At 37.7% G+C, this 18,551-nt stretch overlaps 1 protein-coding gene across 1 annotated transcript in view; it reads left to right on the top strand.

Annotated features, from left to right (window-relative positions):
• The window catches only part of LOC114646556 (cAMP-dependent protein kinase type II-beta regulatory subunit), an 81,396-nt gene that overhangs the window by 33,226 nt on the left and 29,619 nt on the right, over window positions 1-18,551 (top strand). The window contains exon 2 of the mRNA XM_028794810.2: window positions 16,152-16,187. Within this exon, the coding sequence (XP_028650643.2) occupies window positions 16,152-16,187 (36 nt within the window). The remainder of the gene's footprint in view (window positions 1-16,151; window positions 16,188-18,551) is intronic.

An 18,551-nucleotide genomic window follows, 5' to 3' on the forward strand; every position in this document is an offset into this window, starting at 1 on the left:
CCAGATGTTCTGTTTTTTTTCCACAATCCAAAAACATGCAAGTTAATTGTATTGGCCCAAGTGTGCATGTTTGTGTGTTAGTGTGCTCGCCCTGCAATGGACTGGTGCCCTGTGTGAAGGCTGCTTCTGCCTTGCATCCATTGCTTGTTGGATTAGGCAACCTGCCTTATGACGATGAGGGTGTTAGGAAAGTGAATATATAGAGTATCATCTTAACAATACATTTGTTTCCCACTTTTCTCTTTTAGGAATTTTCATGAGAGAAATATGTTTCAAAGTAAATTAGCTTTTTTATTATATGGCTATTGTTATTCGTTTTTGTATGACTCAGCTGTTATAATAATCCTCATTTTGTATCCTAATGTACAGTACTAATTTGGGTGCTCAGAATAAAAAGTTTAAGAACCCCTGCTTTTTTTTTGGTAACAAATGGTTACTTCTCAATTGGCATTCTAATGTTGATTCTTTCTTTGTGAAACACGGTACTAATTGCAATGCAAAAAAAAAACATTTGGTTAAATAATATGACATATGAGCTCACCCTATTACAATTAAACAGACAGCTTAATTCCTAATTAATTTTTCTGTTAGTCAAAAGCATTTATCAAGCTAACCAGTTTTGAATTGCTTGCTAGAGTGACTCAGACCACCTGTTCATTCTGTAGCTATTAGACTGCTAGAATTTATTTTAGTCAAAGGGACAAATAAATTTTATTGTTATAATAAACTCAGCACAACATTAAAAATGTTATTAATTGCAGCACAGATTCTTACAGTTACAAATACAGTGTGTATGATTTGAATTCTATTAACATTACAGCTTTTAAAAATGTGACTTGTCCACCAAAAGCACCACCTTATATAGCTCCAATTACCAGCATGCATTTCTATTAAATAAAGGAAACTAAATATCAGACTATCTGTAGAAGTATGACTCCTTTTAATTACACATTTTCTATTGCAGTCTTTATTTGGAATGCCCTAGACAGTCCTTTCAGAACTTTTTTGGAAAGTAATATAATTCTTCTGAGCTGCTAGATCCTTTCATATAGGGCAGATACAGCCCATAGACTAATGTTATAAATCTAAATGTTTTTACAGGCATTCTACTGTAGCTATTCCACTCAGAACTGAGCCCTCATATTCTACAGCTGCTGTCAGGCTGCTCGGAGCTGTGCTTACAGCCGTTTTCAGATCTTTAGGGCTTCTTTTCATTAGCTTTCCTCTTCTGCCTGTGCACCTTGTAAATGGCTGGCATACCTCTCTGGGGACACTAAACTGCTATGCCTGTTGACTTCTCTGACAAAAGGGTCTGCATATGAGAATGTGTACATCAAAGGTGTAACTAATATAACATAGTTTAAATCCATTATTATGTACTAAATGCAAAAAACAACACATTTGAAATTTACAAAAATAAGAATAACATTACCAATTTCCTTACCCAAGTACAGGTGAGTAGAGAATAGAAGCTCATTCTAGCAATGTTAAGAACTAGGAAGAAACCAACACTGGATTAGTTGCTAGTCCATGGCTGGGAAAATTAAGTACACCTTCTCTCTTACAAAATGATCATTTTAAAGTCACCAGTGGACTTGCTGCAAAATTGCTGCACATATGAAATATAGAATTTCACCCAGTACAGTAAATAGCTTGGTAATCAATCACAAGTCCCTGTGCCATTTCTTTATATGCAATCTCTTCTTTAAAATATGACACTTCCTTTGGTACAAAGAGAAGTTTCTGATTTGACATGTTCTTCTTACTATAGCACTAATGTTTATGATCTGTGTGGTACAAGCATATAATGTAACTTTATTTGATATGACGCACAACTGATTTTTTAAAAATATATTTGATTGCTATTAAGCTATATTAAATTTATAATGGGGGTATAATCAATCAGTCTATCTAGTAGTACTGTCTATATTATTAAATAACAATTGGATTTGCACTTCTCCATGCAAGTGTTGATTTCTAAAAGAGGCCACTGTGCCTTTAAATGTTTTAACTTTAAAAAGGTGGTATATTTACTGTATTTTAAAAACAGTGACAAATATTTTTTAACTAGTGTGTTGTGGCTTTATTGTAAAAAAATTTAAAAATATATTTTATACACAGAAAATATTAATTTTTTTAATTAATCCAGCATTTAACAGTTTTACATTAGTAATTTTTAATCAGTTCCCTGCTAAATGGAGCTTCTACTGTACTGAATTTATACAGAATAAAGTATATTCATTTGCCAGCACAAAATATGTATATCATTGTAATGTTATTAATTAAAATGAATAATGGCAAGGGTGCCACGGTGGCGCAGTGGTAGCGCTGCTGCCTCGCAGTTAGGAGACCTGGGTTCTCTTCCCGGGTTCTCCCTGCGTGGAGTTTGCATGTTCTCCCCGTGTCTGCGTGGGTTTCCTCCGGGCACTCCGGTTTCCTCCCACAGTGCAAAGACATGCAGGTTAGATGGATTGGCAATTCTAACTTGGCCCTAGTGTGTGCTTGGTGTGTGAGTGTGTTTGTGTGTGTCCTCTGGTGGGTTGGCACCCTTGTGCCCTGTGTTGGCTGGGATTGGCTCCAGCAGACCCCCGTAATCCTGTGTTCGGATTCAGCGGGTTGGAAAATGGATGGATGGATGGGAATAATGGCAATTATAGTATCAATGGCAATTATTGCCAGTTATTAATTTTGTGGGAACCATGCACCCTTAATTTATATCGTAATTGTGAAAAATGAGTTTTATTGGAAAGTACCAAATTTGTCCATTAAGAGACAATGAGTAGAGCACCTGAGGAAAACTATTCACTCTTTAATTGCTTAAATCTTATGCTGGCTGCAGATCTAAAGTAGTCTGTAGACAGTAGCTCATTTCAGTACAATTAATATATTCCATTTGTTTATGAGAGGATCACGTTGTAATTACTGGAATTGTCAATGATTAAGAACTGTCATTCACCCAAGCTCCACCTTTAACACACTGATTTTTGAAAACTTTGTACCTTGCTTAGTGGTTTTGATAAAAATGGGTGGGATTACCTAAAATCCATATCATGGTATAACAAAAAATTCTGTTTTGATACATGTTTTATCCATCTAAACATTTATTAATGCTCTGCTACTTAAATAAATTAATTTGCAGATATTAGCCTCTCTCAAACTGACAGAAGTACAGTTCTTGTCTGTCTTTTTTGTTCATGCTGCAGCTGTCAAGCAAAAACAGCACGAGATACTATGGCTGTTAAATCAGCCAAAAAATAAGATTTGAATATTCAAATTAAAAATATATATTTCAAACTTCTAATATTTCTAGGTATTATATGCACATCTCTATGTACTTTTTTATACTTTATTATTATGGTAATGGGGGCTGTGAAGGCAACAACATGAACAAAAACCTGGCCATTGAATCATGAATAAGTAATAGTGGTACTTGGGTGACCATTATGCAAATATAAGAGCCATCAAAATCCTGCACAGGTGCACCCTGAAAAAAAGGGAAGCATCTGCATGGCTGTCTTGTCTTTGGCCTAGAATTTATGGTTGGATGAGCAAGTCCTTATTAGGTACGATAATAAACTTAAATCCTTAGGAGCCACACATGCTGGCACTGCTCTTAACTGCATTAACTACATATAAAATAGAATACCTGTAAGTCTGTCTGTATGTTACAATCATAAACCCTTTGACTGATCTGAATCAAATTTTACATAGGTTCTGTCTATGACCATATGGACAAGATAGACTACCATGAAACTGGACAACCCATCCCTCCCCCCTTGATTTTAGCCCTTTGACACATGGAAATTGTAGGTACTGTTTCTTTATTATCCAACTTCGACCAAAATTGGTGCATGAGGATTTTTCAGGGTCACAGATAACAAATCTAAAATAGTTTTTTTGAGATTCAAAATGTTGGATCAAATATAGTGGACCAAACATTTTCTACATGAAAAATGTAGGTGCTATTAGTGTTATTGAGCAATATTTCACTGAAATGGTTCTTTTGTCAAAGTGTTTTCCCTTCATACCACCCTAAAAAGTATTAAAAATGTACAGCGGAACCTCAGGTCACGACCGTAATTTGTTCCAAAACTCTGGTCGCAACCCGATTTGGTTGTGACCCGAAGTAATTTCCCCCATAGGATTGTATGTAAATACAATTAATCCGTTCCGCACCGTATGAGCTGTATGTAAATATATATACTCTTGCTCAAGCTCTTGCTCGCGCTTTCTCTCTCTCTCTCATGCTCGCGCTCTCTCTCGCACTCTCTCTCTTGCTCGCGCTCTCTCTCTCTCTGTTACTTGCGCTTTCTCGCTCACTCACACTCTCGCTCACTCACTGCACAGGGAATGCACAGGGAGAGACTGAACACATGCGGAAATCATCAGTGCGTATGAACCAGAAGGGAAACTGGCTTGTTCATCACCCGAGTGTGTGGTCGTGAACAGATGCAAAAGTTTGGCGAACTTTTTGGTCGTAACCCGATTTGTACATGGTCCGAGACGTTCGTGACCCGAGGTTCCACAGTAATTTGCTTGTCTGTTCCCCATACTGCCTGCATCGAATGCATCCAAAGGTTCATTTTAGTATATTGTTAACATATGGATTTAGGTGACATTTAGGTTATTGATGCTTTAACGCTTCTGGGTGCTTCTCCCCACTTCACTTTGTGCCACATGCTTCCCCGTAACTTGGCACAGGCTGAAAGCTTTGGAGCACTCAGAGGCTGGGGTATATAAGCTTGCTTCACCCACCAGATCACAGCTCATTTTACTTCAGATTTCAGAGTTTATAGCTGATCATACAGTATGCAACTGGGAACAGTGAATTCCAGGCCTTGTCAAATCTTTGGAGACACATTCAGAAACTTGCACAGATAACTAATATGCATGTGCATTTATGGGGAGATGGAACAGCACAGAACTTTGCAGAACAGCTGTTGTTCTTTGGTGCTGGCAAATGCCTTTCTAATCCTACAATTTATCTAATTTCTTTTTCATCAGATTTCTCCAATGTAGTTCCCTCGGTTCATAAAATTGTGAACAAAGTTTTCCCTAATATTCTTAGCAAATTTAAACCCATCAATTGCTTTGTAAACAAGCAATCTAGCATCTAAAAATGAAAGCATTAATAATATCAGCATCCAGATACAGGATAAGTTTGTCACAACAGAAAAATCTATTGATACTGTCTTAGATAGACAGCAAGCTGTATTGTATCCCATTGAGTTCCTAAATTCTTTGGAACCAACTGGAATGCCACCACACAGGTTCATTTTGAAAACTTGATCACTGATAATGCTATTGCATAATTTGACCCACAATAATTGTGCAGTGGATAAGAGCTATGTGTGAAGAAACTCATGCCAAACGTGATAGAAGTGACAATTTTAAATGGAAATGCTAAAGGAGAAGATGTATTCATTTCACACATTCCTATGATACCCACTTTCATGCCTTTCGATTTTAAGCGACTTCAATATCTAGTGTGGCTTTCATTTGCTATGACAATAAATGGTCGTCAAAGGCAGTCACGCAGAATAGCAAGCATGAACTTAGAAAGTTTATGCTTTTCCCATGGTCGACTATATGTTGCTTGCTCCGAAGTAGACACACCAAAACATTCATACATTCATGTACCACAGGGAAAAATCAAAATTATTGCATATAACAAAACATTAGATTAATTAATTAGCCCTATTGCAATAATACATGCATGTACTTAGTATAGAAAAAAAATGATACAGTACACTGTATAAATTTATAAATTATCACTGTATTAATCTGAATATTTTATTGGTTCATTTTCACATTTCTACAAAAGCTGATGTTCTAGACATAAGAAGCTCAGGCAACACTGTGTAGTTTAAGCTAGTTGTTAATATTTTAATTTATTTTTTGACTCACATTTAGTTAGGTAAACATGAAGCACTTTAGCCTTGTGCATTGCTAACTGAGCACTGCAGCCTTCAAATGAAAGTGGCGCTTGAAAACATAGCTCTTCATAAATGGGATTGTCTAGTACAAACTTACATTTCTGAATAAAGAAAGTAGTAAAAGATTCACTGCCAGCCACTAATTAACATATGTAACTGAGGCAAAATCGCTTTTGATGGCATAAGCATGCTAAACATAGTCATCATTTGATTTTTCCCCAGCTTAGTGGCTTTTTGCTCTTTGGAGCCAGAAATGCTGAGGTCAGTGTCCATCTCTTTTTTTTCAAATTGAGGCACAGTAGCTTTATTTGTGTCTTGCAATTTAAGTAACTAAATGTACTAAATGCTGCACTGTAATTATATTTTCAGTCCTATTTTTGTCCTTATTAAATTTTTCATTTGGCAGATGTTTTATTTCACAGCAACCTAAAAATTCTATATGAGTTTTAGTGTTTACCAGGGAACCACTAAATTAACAAATGATATACAGCAAACTTTTAAAGCAAATCAAAAGAAATGTTGGATGTACTTAGTTAAAAATAAAAAGCTAAAAGCACAGTTAGTGCAAAGCAGGCAAAGTGTTCAGACATGCTTAGTAAGTTTGCAGCACAGGATGGCAGTTAAGTGTTGTTGGCAGAAGCCTGCTGTCAAGGAATAACAGATTAAATTAAATGGGGCATTTTTTTCTGCTTTGCAGTTGCAGCAAAATGTAATAAAGGTGGCCTGAATATTTTAATTATGCCTTCATGTTTTAGGCCTTATGGGTCAAGCTAAACAGAGGCTAATTGTATTATACCACATGTTCACTGAGGTAGAAAAATAAATGTGCATTGGTGACACTTAATGGCCTCATTTAAAACAAACAACAGTTCTTTTAACACTAGAATCCCTTAAGCCTACGAAAAAACTCATAATCCCTGGCTACCTTAAATTCCTTTGCATCTCTCCATTAGCGTCTTTTGTTTTGCAAATGTGTCAATCAGCACAAGCAGCAAACAGACTGCTATCCCATCCCCCCACCACCGCAGTTCAACTCGGGCAAAAAGTTCTCCCAGCTCAAGTCTGTTTATATGGGTGTGAGGTGCCTGGAATTGTATAGGGTGAATAATATATCGTTATTTGTAACCCATACATTCATGTTTGTTCCGTGTCTACAACGATCTGGGTAGGATGACAGGAAGTGTGAGGCAAGAAATGTTGAACACATACTTGAAACAGAAACATTTTTTTATTTTTATAGTACTAATGCCAAAATTTTGACATGAAGTGCATGTGTCAAGTCTGAAGTCCAAACATCAAATAAACACTTTCACAAAAGGTAAACATATAACAAAACAAATTAGCTTTTAATCAAGAATGTAACCAAAGAAAAAGAAATTGGGATAGGCTACAATGCTGACACAACCATTTGGGCGGTACAGCGGTAAGAATTGCTTACTCCTGATCAAGAGGTCACAGGTTCGATTCCATGCGCTTTCCAAAATTACTGCTTTGAATAGTGAGCTGCTCTTATTGTTACTATTATAGAATAAAACATACATTTGATTTGAGTCTGCAACAGCCGGTTTAAATTTATGGTACTTTTTTTTTTTATTCAGTTTTTTTTCTCTCAGTCATGTTCATGCTCCCCCACGATTGACACTGCTGTTTTCAAATAAAGACATGCTATAACAGAGGTGAACTCAGATGAGGATGAGGGTTCTACATTTCTACTGAAAAAAAAAAGAAAACCCTAAAGACCCATAAATTTACATCAGCTGTTACAGACTCAAATCAAATGTGTTTTTATTCTATAACAGTAACAATAAGAGCAGCTCACTACTCAAAACGGAAAATTTAGAAAATGCACAGAATCAAACCCGAAGCCTGATTATGAGTCAGCAGTTCTTACCGCTGCACCACACAAGCAGTCATGTCAGCATCGTACCCTAAACCGATTTCTTTTTCTTTGGTTATATTCTTGAATAAAAGCTCACTTGTTTTGTTATACTTGTACCTTTTGTGATAGTGTTTATTTGATATTTGGACTTCAGTCTTGACACAGTATACACTTCATGTCAAAATTTTGTCATTACAATACAATACAGTTTATTTTTGTATAGCCCAAAATCACACAGGAAGTGCCGCAATGGGCTTTAACAGGCCCTGCCTCTTGACAGCCCCCCAGCCTTGACTCTCTAAGAAGACAAGGAAAAACTCCCAAAAAAACCTTGTAGGGAAAAAATGGAAGAAACCTTGGGTAAGGCAGTTCAAAGAGAGACCCCTTTCCAGGTAGGTTGGGCGTGCAGTGGGTGTCAAAAGAAGGGGGTCAATACAATACAATACAGTTCACAGAACAGAACAATTCCTCAATATAGTAAGAAATAAAAAATATAAATTTTAGAAGTACAGAGCAGAATTTAACAGTAGATGATATATCCCATGATAAGATTTGGATTTGTGTAGAGTCCTGGAGACCTCATCCTTCAAGCTGCCTCCCCTATTTGGCCATTCCACGGCTGAAATAGTGCTGGGCCAGCCAATCCGATGAAAGGACCCCTCTTTCCCACGATTCCTGCGATCCTCCATCTGGGATGACTTTTCCTTAGGCAGGCAAAACAACTTGGCAGGTGGGCCATGGCACCAAGTGCCACATTTGAGTACCGAGAAGAAAAACAGAATAAGTGAGGGTTAGTATATAATTATAACTGTCAAGTTACTTATGTTTAAGTGCTAATGACTAACAACAGAGATGCAGTCTGTACAGTTAATCAGCAGCTCTAGTCAGGATATGCTAAACTGAAGTAGTGAGTCTTCAGCCGGGATTTAAAAGCTGAGACCGAAGGGGCATCTCTTATAGTAGCAGGCAGACCATTCCACAGTTTAGGGGCCCTGTAACTAAAAGCTCGACCTCCCACTGTTATTTTATTAATCCTTGGAATCATAAGCAGACCGGCATCTTGAGATCTTAATGTGCGCTCAGGTTTGTAAGTCATGATAAGTTCAGACAAGTAAGCCGGACCTCGACCATTTAATACTTTATATGTTAAAAGAAGGATTTTGAAATCTGCCCTAAACTTAACCGGGAGCCAGTGTAAGGATTCATTAGTACTATGACATGACAAAAAGTTTCTGTTTTAGGTATGTGTTCAACATTTCTTGCCTCACATTTCCTGTCATCCTACACTTACCCAGATGTATGTAGACACAGAACACACATGAAATGCATGTGTTCCAAATAACGATATATTATTTACGTTACGTTCCTAGAGCACCTGCGAATTATGAAAAACTGTGAATTTTGGATGTGGTTAAAAAAATGCCTATTTTCATAGTTTAAACCCTAAATATGCCAACAAAACACTTTAATTTTATTTCAAACTCAGCTTAATACATTATCTAAAAATAAAGAATGTAAAGGTAAACCTGTATACTGTACAGCTATGTCTACCGCTATATGTACTGTAGTTCATGCAAGCGCGTTTTCATTGCCAGAAGCCTTAGACAGTGCAGGGCGTTTTGGCGGCATCTTGAGGCTTTAACCCTTAAACTGCCACAAACTTGGGGGCTAATGCATCTCTGGATGCCAAATACTTTTTTGCTGCACTTTTTAAGTAAACGCCACAATTAACAAAGAAAAAGTGAAATTTTAATGGAACACTTTTTTCATGCAAAGAAAATCACAATTACTGCAACACTGATCATTTTACACACTGCTAATGAACTGTAAAACTATTTAAAAAACTACTGGAACAATTTGTACAAAGTGCAACTGACCCCATGGATGAAACTCGGTAAATCACTGAGCCAACTGCGCTTGAAATGGCTGCACACAAATACACAAAGGTAAACGCTGACGCTGGCAAAGTAGTCGAGTGCAGCGGCTGAATCCCAGAGACAGTGAGGCTGCAGTACTGCAGGGTGTCATGCCTGGGTCACAGAAACACAGGAGTTTGTAGAGACAGGAACTTTATTCAAACACTTCAAACAAACATGTCTCTTTCAGAAGTAAAACAAGGTTAGTATGCAGTTAGTTATCAAGTAATTACCGGTAATCAAACAGCAAATAAAGAATGTAATGAAAACAAATGAAATTAGAAAACAATGATGCCACCCCTGTTCCCCTTACGGCGATTACACATTAAGTACAACAAAGCACTAGCAAAACACACACAGTAAATCATGAAAAAGTTCATGAGAAATGGCAACGGATGAAATGTAATGAAGAAAATAGATAGTCCGGAGATCCGCACGTTAAATGGGAATGTAAAGATAGTCCTACTGGTAGTTCCTGAAATGGTGAAGACGGGTAGAAGGTTCAGGAGCGCTCCTTTCTTTGCAGGATGGCCATGAATCCACTTACAGTCCTCATGTACACAGGCAGACAGCAGACAAAAAAAAGTTACCTGTACTTATTCATTTTGTCCTGGATCGTTTCATGCGCCTGGAAACGATCCAGGACAAAATGAATAAGTACAGGTAACCCAACAGAAGGCAGACAGACAGGAACTTGAAACACAAATTACAAAAACTTTTTTTTTTGCTTTTGGTTACTGGCCCCCTTTTTAAAAGCCGCGCTGACATCCTTTGACCTCAACAGCCCCAGCACCCTCAGCAGAAGACCAATCAGATCCCCTGCAGGGACTGCAGGGAGTTGCAGTTTCAAATTCTATTGGCTACTTTCACCATCCCAAGCCACGTTTTCTCTACAGTTGCTTCCTGTTCTCTCTGTAGTACAGTATTGCCACAATAAAAGCCATAAAAATTGCGGAGGATATTTGCTGTTTCTGTTAACAGTTAATAGTTAGGTTCTAAGGAAAAATCCGCGAATGTCTGAGGCCGCAAACTCTGAACCGCGACTTTGCGGGGGGCTATTGTATACTGTATTATTGCATTTCATTATTTCATTATTACTGTATTATTGCATTTGCATGACAACCCCATCCAACTTTGACAGACTTACCGTTGGTAGATAGGTCATTGTCTATGTCTTAGAATGGTCAATTTGAGAGAGCATTGCTGAACCTTCATGGTTAGGCCTGATGGTACATACAGAGTTGTAGATGGTTAATTCACCACCTGCCAATCCCTCAGTTAACCTTTCTGAAAAGGTATTGTAAGCATGCACAAAAGATTTGAGGATAGTTGGTTTTCACCTGCCCTCTCCCTGAAGCCAAGCTTGACAAAAATGCTCATAGACAACGAAACAGAGACACAAATAGACCAGTCAGATTAATTTCAAGGAAGTTGAATGGAGCAGCACAGATGAAGTGTGCAGAAACAGATGTGATTATCTTCAGGTAAACAGGAACTGTGTGGATGGTCTAGATCTTAGCAATAACAAATGTCACTTCTCTAGTATGAAATGAGCAAGCCTTCCTGAAGTTACTGTTATTGATATATTTTGTTTTTTTTAATTATTTCTTTGATGTCATTTTAGGTTTGGGTGTTTTTTTTTTGGTTTTCTTTTTATGGTGGCAGTCATATCCTTTATGATAACAACGCCTGTTGGCATTGAGTGTAATGTGCAAAATCATTTTGTTGTGAGAAGAAAACATGAACATGAAGAAAGTCGGTGTGAGGCCCTCACAAAAGGGCATAAAGCAGGGCAAGACTTTCAGTAGCCAGCCCAGACCACACCAGCTTGTCCCAGAAATCTACCTGAAGGCTTCCACCTGTCTAGGCCCAAACTGGGGAAAACTGGCTTAACAGTGTGTTATAATCTAAACAGATCCAAAATGGTGGAGATACTATAATAAAACTCTAGCTTGTGACTAAAAGGCAATAAAGAAAAAATTGCAAAATGGGAATATTTTATTAAAGAGCAAAATTGGTCAAAAAAGGTGCTCAGAAGAGCAATAAAGAGTTTTCAAAAACTTAATACTCAAACAAACAAGTCCCAAACACTATCCAGAAAACAGAATCCAAAAACCAGAGTAAAACAATCAAAAAACATGCAAAATTCAAATGCATAAACCATAATACCATAACTAATTCCAGAAACTTCATGGATCAGCTATGTTTTTCTGACTTAACTAGCTAGAAGGAGGCACAGGAGTGATGATGTCAGATTGGCCCGCTTCTAGGGGAACCACTCAAAAAAATAAACTTAGGCACATCTGAAAGGACAATACATGATAATAAACATAATAGAAAATGCATAAAAATGTAACACATAGTAACTCAAAAACATCAATAAAATGCATAAATTTAGACAGATATATAACACAGAGTGTGACTTTTGATGTCACTGTGCTGACATTAAATAACTTCTTCCTCATGTTTTGATGTTTGTGTTTTGTTTTTGACCTTTTAGCTTAGACCCATGTCTGTCTTTACTACTGTTTCTTTGGTTTTGTCATTGAAATTGTTTATCCCCTGGTCCTTGTTTGTCATTTGGACAGGTTTTCTCAGTACAATGTCATTATGGTGCCTTAAACCTTTGGAGTATAAGTGAATGAGAAGATTGTGTCAGTACATCTCCATGTAGTAGAAAGCAGAATTTCCTTTGGCAATGCTGTTAATATTTGTATGGTTGTCACTTTATTTTCTTTACCACTCTTTACAGATAGGGATTCATTGCCCATTAGATTTACATCAAGGTATCTGAACCACACTCTGTCGTAATCAGGCTTTTGATTTAATATTTCCAACAGCTCGTTGGCCTTCAAAAATGATTTGAGTACAGTTTCTGGGATTTTGTAGGTCAAGGAATCTATATATTTATTTTGTGTTCCCATATGTTTTTAATATTGGTAAAAGTGACTCACGTTCTCCCATGGAACTTTCTTGTTTAGATTATGGATGTTGCCATTTTGGGACAGGTTCACAGTTGCTATGCTGTTGCTAGGCTAGACAATCAGGGTTGTGCGACACATGGCATCATAGCTACAATGATTTAAAGTTCAGAATCGGGCATTTCCTATTTATGCAAGATTGGATTCACTGAAGAAAAAAATATTAGCATCACTTATTATTTTTGAGTTGAATAGTTCTGAAAACATTTTTGCCCTCTGAGTATGAATTACATGTCTCTTTTTTTTTTGTTATGTACAGTAATCCCTCGCTATATCGCACTTCGACTTTCACGGCTTCACTCTATCACGGATTTTATATTTAAGCATATTTAAATATATATCGTGGATTTTTCGCTGGTTCATGGGTTTCAGTGGACAATGGGTCTTTTAATTTCTGGTACATGCTTCCTCAATTGGTTTGCCCAGTTGATTTCATACAAGGGACGCTATTGGCAGATGGCTGAGAAGTTACCCAATCAGAGCCACGTATTACGTATTAAATAAAACTCCTCAAATATATTGTGAGCAGGGGGGCTGTTCGCACCCCTAGAGGATACGGACACTCCTCAAAAAACGCTGAAAGACTACCTTCACATTGCTCCCTTCCTTGCTGGGCTTACTTGTGGCTGCTTTGTTGTGCGATATGCTTCCCGCACGGTGCTTCGCATACTTAAAAGCTCGAACAGCACCTATTGATTTTTGATTGTTTGCTTTTCTCTCTCTCTCTTGCTCTGACATTCTCTGCTTCTGACGGAGGGGGTTTGAGCAGGGGGGCTGTTCGCGCCCCAAGAGGATACAGATGCTCGTCTAAAAATTGCTGAAAGACTACCTTCACATTGCTCCCTTACTTGCTGGGCTTACTTGCGGCTGTGTTGTCAAGCGAAATGCTTCCCACACGGTGCTTTGCATACTTAAAAGCTCGAACAGCACCAATCGGTTTTTGATTGTTTGCTTTTCTCTCTCTCTCTCTCTCTCTGATATTCATACTTAAAAGCCCAAACAGCTCCTATTGATTTTTGTTTGTTTGCTTTTCTCTCTCTCTCTCTCTCTCTCTCTCTGACATTCTCTGCTCCTGACGAGCAGTCCTTTGAAGAGGAAGATATGTTTGCATTCTTTTAATTGTGAGACGGAACTGTCATCTCTGTCTTGTCATGGAGTACGTTTAAACTTTTGAAAAAGAGACAAATGTTTGTTTGCAGTGTTTGAATAAAGCTCCTGTCTCTCTACAACCTCCTGTGTTTCTGTGCAAATCTGTGACCCAAGCGTGACAATATAAAAATAAACATATAAACATATGGTTTTTACTTTGCGGATTTTCACCTTTTGCGGGGGGGTTCTGGAACGCAACCCCCGCGATGGAGGAGGGATCACTGTATACCCTTTTTTTCCTTCTGGAATGTAAGTGAGAGCAGACAGTTGTCTTTCAATCATTTTACCAAGTGTGAAATAGTACGGCCCGGACACAGACAGGCAGACACATTTACAGCCATCACCACACGTTTATTTACACTATATTATTTACAGTCTCTAAGTGCACTGCCATCAAACCCCCACAGTCTCCCAAAGTCCAGGCTTCACTTAGCTACCTTTCTTTGTCCCGGCTTCTTCCCCAGCCGTCTCTCTCTCTCTCTCTCTCTCTCTCTTCTCACACACTTCAGGCCTCTCCTTGCTGCCTCCTCTCCGACCTTGTCCAACTCCTCACCCGACTCCAGCATTGATTGATTGCCCCTTAAATAGGCAGGCGGCTGATGACCACACCCGGCCACCTGCCACACAAGTTTAAATTTCATATACCATAGCATTACAAAGTTACATGAAATGAAAGGCACATGAAATAATTTCTGTTTACCAAAAGACACATCAAAACCTTACATTTTGTGTGGTAGATTTGAGATTTCATGCTGTAGCTCATCCATCTTCTCCTACCTTCAATTGAAGTGCTCCATAAAGGTATATTTATTTATTTTGTTGTGTTTTTTTTCTTGGATTTCATATCTGGAATAAACAAAGTACATACATATATTTTCATACCAGCATATTTATTTATTTTGTTGTTTGTTTTTCTTGCATTTCATATCTGGAATAAACTAAGTACACAGATATAGCTTCATACCAGTTTCTTCCAGTGTGAGGTTACATTGGTGGGGACAGTGCTTTTGCTGGTAGCCCTGGGTGCAGGGCAGAAAACAGACATCCCCAGAGATAGTCATACATACACATACATCTAAACCAGTGTTTTGCAGCCACTTTCAAGTTGCAGGAGGCCATCACTGGCTTGCAAGCATATGAGACTTGTTCATAATATTATCTGCCCCTTACTTTTTCCTGCGATGCCACCTAAGGGATGGATACGGCCTTGCAAGACTTTTTGTCGTGTTTCTAATTGTGCTCCCTTCAGCCTCCCTGAACCCCCTGGCCGCTGTTTGATTTTATTTCCCTTTTGTAATCGTGCTTGTTTTTCCCTTTCTGGGAGTGGTGGCATTGGCGGGGGAGCAAGGGGCTGTATATTTATATTAGTGTATTAGTTTGTGTCTTCAAAGTGCTTCTGCGTAATGCTAAAGTACAGTTTTGGTTTCTTGAAATGGTAATTTGAGATTTGTGTATACTCTAGTGTGGAGTTGAGTTTATTGCTTTTTATCATTTAAATTAAAATAAAATGATTTACAGGGTCATTATAAGTTTATAGAGTTATTATTGTTACATGTACAAACTACAGTGAAATTATTCTCAAAAACCTAAGCTCCCACTGAAAGCGTATTTTCCACTAATGGCACAACTCTCAACAGAATTATATACTGTACAGACCTTCTCAAAAACATACTGGTTTTCTCGGGTTAAAGTGTATTATGCTAAATTCTTACTGGGAGTTAAGCTCAAGTTTCCCTGAGTTTGTAAATGTTATATCCATGTTGACAGTCAGTAAAGATTCTATATGTACATGTAAAATTCCTATACACTTTTTCTCTGTATTACTTTTGCCAAACTGATAAATGTATGCCAACTTTAATTGCAATCAGAATACTTATGATATGTTAATATTGGTGAAACTGTAATTTTATTAACACTTAATGGATATTTGAATATCAAAATTAAAGCGGAATGCACATTCTTAAAATATACTATATGTCTATGGTCTGAGCTTGACTACACAACACAAAGTTACTCAAGCTTAGTGGAGCTTTGTGGAACATCATAAGCTTCCCAAACCCTTAACTAAAGATTTTTGACCCAGATATTTAAATTGCTATAGCAATAACCACACAACATTATATTCTTAGGTAAAAAGATAACGTTTTATTTAAATATTTTGTGACTTAGTATTTATTGGAGTTTTATCTATTATAATTTCATCCACATTAACAGTGTATTGTTGAGTGGTTTACTGTTGCTGAAATATAAGTATAAAAGATTTAACAATTTTTGCTTTGTTTCCTCTTAGCACCTGTCATCAATAGATTTACAAGACGTGCATCAGGTAAGACTGTGTTATTTTTGTTGCTGTTGTAAATTTGTGTAGTTTGTTTTGCTATGTTAAGTAATTATTAAATTATTATTAAATTTGATTGCTTGTATTCCTTGTTTTATAATAATAACATCATGTGATTATGTAATTAAGAAAAGTTATCTTTATGGTTATGTTTGATTTTCAATTTGTAAATTTATTTGTTGAACTCTCAAACTGGAGAGCAGGAAAAATCAGCATTTATAAAACAAGAACTGACAAAGGTTTCTAATATTTTATATGATTGTGTTTACTGTATTTTATATGAAAATCTAAATATGAAAAATGGAAGGATTTAATTCAAACAAAAAATAACCTCACAGTACCTCACAACCTCACAAATGTAAATTTGGACAAATTGTAGATTATATACCACCTGATAAAAAGTTATTCCAGTTTTAGTGTACAATTTAAAAAATAGCTTTTAAGATTTAGATAACTCTTACTTGTAAATAAAAAATCAATTTCGCTCATCATTAAATTTGAGAATGTTAATGAGGCTTTTAGGAAAGTGCATCATGTAATTAGGATTGCCCATTAAACCCAAAAATCATGGATGCCCTTTGAGCATTAAAATGTCTTCTGTGTAATCTTTGAATGCAGAAGTGAGTTTGAAAATAGGATCTACGACAGATGGTACCAGTATATGTATTATTTGATAACTATTTTACCACTGATCAGCTTCAGTTTGTTTAAAAATGGGGGGGGGGGTGCAAACACAATTCATGTCTAAAGTGGGTCGTACCTTAAAAAAGTTTGTTGAGGAACTACTGCACTAGAGTGTGCTTTGAATTTTCGCTAAACCTGTTGTGGACACCTGGGGGCGCTGTTGCCCCGTGAACCCAACAGACAGATACTCCAGACACGAGTTTAAAAGCACTAAGAATTTTTTACTTCTTTTTCCTCTTCTATAGTGCCTCCAAAACACCACATCCACCACAATAAACACTAATCAACCTCAACAATACAATACAATTCTCCTCCACACCTCCCAGCAAGCTCTTTTACACTCCCTCCCACCTCCGATTCGCTTGCTGGGTTTCTCATAGTCCTTTATATAGTTCTTGACCCAGAAGTGCTTCTCCTCTTCTGTTCATGTGACTTGTCAACACTTCCAGGTCAAATGGAGAATTACATTTTTCTTCATCCCATAAGTACTTCTGTTCTTCCGTCCCCATAACTTGGGAGTACTTCCGGGCTATATGGAAAGTATAAATCCTCGTGTCTCCCGGCAGCGTCACCTGGCGGCACCCACGGTACCCAGCATGGCTGTGAAGCCGAACTACAAAGTCCATGATGCCCTGCGGGAATACAGAACACCTCTATGCTGCAGGGAACTCGCCATCTGGCGTCTTGGGGGAGGCAGTGTCCCTGAATAGGTGCCTTCCCCCATCTTTCTTCTCTTCGGGCGTCTCGGCCGGGTTGAGCAGCTGGCCGTCTGCCAGACTGTTTAAAAACTAACTTTATTGGACTGAGAAATTTCTTTTGTGCGCCTTTGACTGATGCTGATCCTGCCCTACCAACTCAGCAGCCACACTCATTTTTCTGAAAGCACACAAAGTAATATTTTCTCAAATACATCAACGTAAAACATCTGTTGCTGGTACTGTGGCCACTGTCACTGCATATTTGCCGTCTCTGGAGGCAGCGACAGAAGCGGTCACAGTCTGACGCAATCTGGTTTGTACCTCTTGTCATTGTAAATAAATGGTGGTCCTCCAAGGGAAACGTTGTTGTAGGCGTGGGAACTACATGTATTCAGCACCACAATCAGCTGGGGACTGATCAGCTTTCAATCTTGATCTCCAGATCACTCGCACCAAAATCAGAGTAAGTCAGAGTGCAATTCAGTGATAACATGCAAAACATTGTTCACTGAGTATTTTGCTTTGCACATTCACTTCACCATCTCGCCAGATGTCGATGCCATTTTTGCTGTTGCCATTTTTGTTGTTGTTTGCTCTTCTTTATTCATACACATGCAGAGATTAGATGTCAAATCCAATAGTCAAAACATTCCTCCAAGAAAAGATAGTCTACCTTTACCATTGCAGTGAGGTTTTTTTTGATGTTTACAGCTAATTATCACCCTCTAACCCTGATCCGCCCTCAACCTCTCCTGTTAACAAAAGACGTTTTTTTGCATTTTTTTTGTTTTATTATAGAAATCCTGTCATGACCCACCTTTGAGAACCATTGCTCTAGTGAGATGTTGGAGTGCACACTTGCAAACAACCAAATGTATCTTGGTATACTTACAAGGCACATTGAGCTAACTTCCTTGTGCATGATCAAAAACTTAATTTGTACAGATCCTAAATAGTTGTCTTAAGAATG

Source organism: Erpetoichthys calabaricus, chromosome 1 (assembly GCF_900747795.2).
Source record: "Erpetoichthys calabaricus chromosome 1, fErpCal1.3, whole genome shotgun sequence".
NCBI lineage: Eukaryota > Metazoa > Chordata > Cladistia > Polypteriformes > Polypteridae > Erpetoichthys > Erpetoichthys calabaricus.